Source organism: Nansenia antarctica, assembly GCF_963989245.1.
Source record: "Nansenia antarctica genome assembly, chromosome: 17".
In the NCBI taxonomy this organism is placed as follows: domain Eukaryota; kingdom Metazoa; phylum Chordata; class Actinopteri; order Argentiniformes; family Microstomatidae; genus Nansenia; species Nansenia antarctica.
In genome coordinates this window covers 2,483,891-2,488,890 of record NC_137687.1, presented here as the reverse complement: position 1 = coordinate 2,488,890, position 5,000 = coordinate 2,483,891, and the positions used below count along the sequence as shown (strand labels likewise).

Here is a 5,000-nt window from a genome sequence, read left to right as displayed (position 1 = left end):
GTTAGACCCCATGGTCCGAGAGTACATCGTAAGTTAGACCCCATGGTCCGAGAGTACATCGTAAGTTAGACCCCATGGTCAGAGAGTACATCGTAAGTTAGACCCCATGGTCCGAGAGTACATCGTAAGTTAGACCCCATGGTCAGAGAGTACATCGTGAGTTAGACCCCATGGTCCGAGAGTACATCGTAAGTTAGACCCCATGGTCCGAGAGTACATCGTGAGTTAGACCCCATGGTCCGAGAGTACATCGTAAGTTAGACCCCATGGTCCGAGAGTACATCGTAAGTTAGACCCCATGGTCCGAGAGTACATCGTAAGTTAGACCCCATGGTCCGAGAGTACATCGTTAGTTAGACCCCATGGTCCGAGAGTACATCGTGAGTTAGACCCCATGGTCCGAGAGTACATCGTAAGTTAGACCCCATGGTCCGAGAGTACATCGTAAGTTAGACCCCATGGTCCGAGAGTACATCGTAAGTTAGACCCCATGGTCCGAGAGTACATCGTAAGTTAGACCCCATGGTCAGAGAGTACATCGTAAGTTAGACCCCATGGTCCGAGAGTACATCGTAAGTTAGACCCCATGGTCAGAGAGTACATCGTGAGTTAGACCCCATGGTCCGAGAGTACATCGTAAGTTAGACCCCATGGTCCGAGAGTACATCGTGAGTTAGACCCCATGGTCCGAGAGTACATCGTAAGTTAGACCCCATGGTCCGAGAGTACATCGTAAGTTAGACCCCATGGTCCGAGAGTACATCGTAAGTTAGACCCCATGGTCCGAGAGTACATCGTTAGTTAGACCCCATGGTCCGAGAGTACATCGTGAGTTAGACCCCATGGTCCGAGAGTACATCGTAAGTTAGACCCCATGGTCCGAGAGTACATCGTAAGTTAGACCCCATGGTCCGAGAGTACATCGTGAGTTAGACCCCATGGTCCGAGAGTACATCGTGAGTTAGACCCCATGGTCCGAGAGTACATCGTAAGTTTTTCACATATTGTGATGGTATCTACAAACTAGAATACCCAGTGTCGAACTGTGTGTGTTTGTGTGTTTTTGTTTGTGTGTGCGTGTGCCTATGTGTGTGTCTCTGTGTGTGTGTGTGTGTGTGTGTGTAACAACAGGTGGAGTACAGTGAGAAGGGTGGTGTGGAGTGGTTCTCTCAGCGCAGCACCGCCACCAGAGCCGAGGTGAAGGACCTCCAGCCCAGCACGCTCTACACGTTCAGGGTAAGGACCTCCAGCCCAGCACGCTCTACACGTTCAGGGTAAGAACCTACAACCTACCACACTACACGTTCAGGGTAAGGACCTACAGCCTAACACTCTACACGTTCAGGGTAAGAACCTACAACCTAACACACTCTAGAAGTTCAGGGTACGAACCTACAACCTAACACGCTCTACAAGTTCAGGGTACGAACCAACAACCTAACACACTAAAGACGAGAGCGTGTCACAAATGGCTTCATATGACATGTGAGGCAGTTGAATCTGCACGACATTAAAGGATATGATCTGATGACGTATAGAACTCTTGAAGGATACCGGTTGGTTGATTGTGAGCGTTGTGTGTTGCAGGTGGCAGCAGTGACCAGCCGGGGGGTGGGGAACTGGACCGAGGTGAAGGCCATCACGCCTCAGAAAGGTACACCTGTCTCACTCCTGTCTCACACCTGTCTCACACCTGTCTCACACCTGTCTGACTCCTGTCTCACTCCTGTCTCACTCCACCTGTCTCACTCCTGTCTCACTCCTGTCTCACACCTGTCTCACTCACACCTGTCTCACACCTGTCTCACACCTGTCTCACACCTGTCTCACTCCTGTCTCACTCCAACACCAGCTACCTCTGGGTCATGTCTCGTTATTTAACACCCCTCCTCATCACTCTAGAACCTCCTCATGATCACTCTAGAAACTGCTCCTCATTCTAGAACCTCTTCATCATCACTGTAGAACCGACATCTCTTATGAATACCTTCTAGTAGCATTGTAGCCGTCTACAGTGTAACATCGCCCCCCCCTGCTGGTGGCTGGTGTACATTGCAGGTGGTGTTGTGTACTGGGGCTGGTGCTGATGGTCTGTCTCTGTCTCCCTCCTCTCAGCCCTGCCTCCTCCCTCGGTCACAGCAGACAGCATCACAGAGGACGCCATCAGCCTCTCACTCAACTTCAACTCACAGTACGAGGTCAGTTGGGAGTGTGTGTGTGTGTGTGTGTGTGTTTGTGTGCGTGTGTGTGTGTGTGTGTGCGTGTGAGTGTGTGTGTGTGTGTGTGTGTGCGTGTGTGTGTGTACCTAACATAACACGCTGATATGCAGCACCTTCTCAAACCCCCTGTGCTGTCCCCAACATCCTGTCTGTCCCCTGTGCTGTTCTTAACGTCCTGTCTGTCCCCTGTGCTGTCCCTGACATCCTGTCTGTCCCTGACATCCTGTCTGTCCCCTGTGCTGTCCCTAACTTCCTGTCTGTCCCCTGTGCTGTCCCTGACATCCTGTCTGTCCCCTGTGCTGTCCTTAACGTCCTGTCTGTCCCCTGTGCTGTCCTTAACGTCCTGTCTGTCCCCTGTGCTGTCCCTGACATCCTGTCTGTCCCCTGTGCTGTCCCTGACACCCTGTCTGTCCCCTGTGCTGTCCTTAACGTCCTGTCTGTCCCCTGTGCCGTCCCCGACATCCTGTCTGTCCCCTGTGCTGTCCCTGACACCCTGTCTGTCCCCTGTGCTGTCCCTGACGTCCTGTCTGTCCCCTGTGCTGTCCCTGACGTCCTGTCTGTCCCCTGTGCTGTCCCTGACATCCTGTCTGTCCCCTGTGCCGTCCCTGACATCCTGTCCGTCCCCTGTGCTGTCCCAGGTGAAGCAGTTCGTGGTGGTGCTGTCCTGGGTGTTCGACGCCCACGTGAAGGAGAGCAGGAACTACACCGTGCCCGGCAGGGCTCTGAGAGGTACCAACGACCACCCGACTACTCCCTGAAACGCTCCAGGAACTTCTGCTCTCCTTTCTAACCAACCAACCAAAACAAACAAACAAATGTGTCGCTTTTTACCAGAACTGCTCATGTCTGTCTTTGTTTTCTCTCTCCCTCCCCCACTCCATCACTCCCTCCATCCCCTACCCACTACCTCCCTCCCTCCCCAACTCCCTCCTTCCCCTACCCACTCCCTCCCTCCCCCTCCCGTTCCCTCTCCCCCCCCATTCCCTCTCCCACTCCCTCCCTCCCCTACCCACTCCCTCCCTCCTTCCCCTACCCACCCTTCCCTTCCCACTCCCTCCCTCCCCCACTACCTCCCTCCTTCCCCTACCCACTACCTCTCTCCCTCACCTACCCACTCCCCCCCTCCCTCCCTCCCTCCCACCCTCCCTCCCTCTCCCCCACTACCTACCTACCTCCATCCCCTACCCACTCCCTCCCTCCATCCCCTACCCACTCCCTCCCTCCCCTACCCACTCCCTCCCTTCCTCCCCCCTTCCCTCCCTCCCTCCCCTCCCTTCTCCCCCTCTCCCACCCTCCCTTCTCCCCCTCCCTTCTCCCCCTCCCTCCCCCCCTCAGCCTGTAACCTGACAGCGGGGACCATGTACGAGGTGGCTGTCTGGGCTCACACCAGCGTGGGGGACAGTCCCACGGCCCTCTCCCACCAGGGGACCCTGGGGGCTCAGCCCCCCCCGCCTGTCCTCAAGGCCCGCGCCCTCAACCAGACCTCCGTCAACTGCAGCTGGACCCCCGCCGGGAGCCCCGACACGGTCAGGGAGATGGAGACCCCACACACACACGCATACACACACACACACAGTGACACACACACACACACACACACCACCGCCAAGACCCTCGCCACGGTCAGGGAGATAGAGACCACACACACACAGAGACACACACACACACACACACACACAGACAGAGACACACACACACACACACATACAGACTAGGGGTGTAACGGATCACCTAACTCACGGATCGGATCGTGTCACGGATTTTGAGTCACGGATCGGATCATTTTTCGGATCAACACAAAACATATATATATTTTAATAAAAACAACATTTTCCTTGAATTCTGTAAAAACACCACTTTTAATGTGTGAAACAAAAAAACAACATTCAAGATGTCAAAACTGATATATATATCACATATATATATAACATCTATATATAACAACATATATATATAACAACATATATATAACATCACTGCTGCAAAGTAACAGAGTACTTTTTTTGTGTGTTTACACAATCACCCAGGCTGCTTAGCGGGTGATATGACGTGATATAATTGGGACAGAGATGAGTGAATGAATGTTGTTGTCAACTCAGTACACATGCAGAGAGTGAGAATAAAGCGCACATGATTGTTTTTCTACCGGTTACATTTGAATGAATGAATGGTCTTTATTGTCATTGCTACAGTACAGGTACCAAACAACGAAATTTAGGAGGGGTGGCTCCCCTGGTGTTAGGAAAAAAAAAAAATAATACAGACACACACCACCGCCAAGACCCCCGCCACGGTCAGGGAGATAGAGACCACACACACACGCACACACACACACACCACCGCCGAGACCCCAAGCCCCACACACACACACACACACACGCACACACACACACACACACACACACACACATTCACACTCACTGAAAAACACACACTCTCACACTCACTCACTGTCAGATTTGTGTGATGCTGAGTGAGAGTGTGTTAATGCTTGTGTGAGTGTGTTAATGCTTGTGTGTGTGTGTGTGTGTGTGTGTGTGTGCAGGTGTACGGTGTGTTCTTCGCCACGTCCTTCCTGGCGCTGTACCGCAGCCCTCACACTGTCAACGCCTCTGGACCCGGCCTGATCGTCACCGTGGACAGTGATGAACAGTACCTGTTCCTGGTGAGTCTGGTCACGCTTCTACATAGAACCTCCTTCCCATCGCTCTAGAACCTCCTCCTCATCACTAGAACCTCCTGATCACTCTAGAACATCCTGATCACCCTAGAACATCCTGA

General features: G+C 52.9%; 1 protein-coding gene across 1 annotated transcript in view; it reads left to right on the top strand.

Moving 5' to 3' along the window:
• Nucleotides 1-5,000, top strand: part of sorl1 (sortilin-related receptor, L(DLR class) A repeats containing) — a gene marked incomplete at its 3' end in the record, with an annotated part of 43,844 nt that overhangs the window by 31,633 nt on the left and 7,211 nt on the right. Inside the window, exons 31-36 of the mRNA XM_080547560.1 lie at nucleotides 1,132-1,236; nucleotides 1,588-1,654; nucleotides 2,116-2,198; nucleotides 2,858-2,948; nucleotides 3,555-3,745; nucleotides 4,765-4,884. Coding sequence (XP_080403686.1) covers nucleotides 1,132-1,236; nucleotides 1,588-1,654; nucleotides 2,116-2,198; nucleotides 2,858-2,948; nucleotides 3,555-3,745; nucleotides 4,765-4,884 — 657 coding nt within the window. The remainder of the gene's footprint in view (nucleotides 1-1,131; nucleotides 1,237-1,587; nucleotides 1,655-2,115; nucleotides 2,199-2,857; nucleotides 2,949-3,554; nucleotides 3,746-4,764; nucleotides 4,885-5,000) is intronic.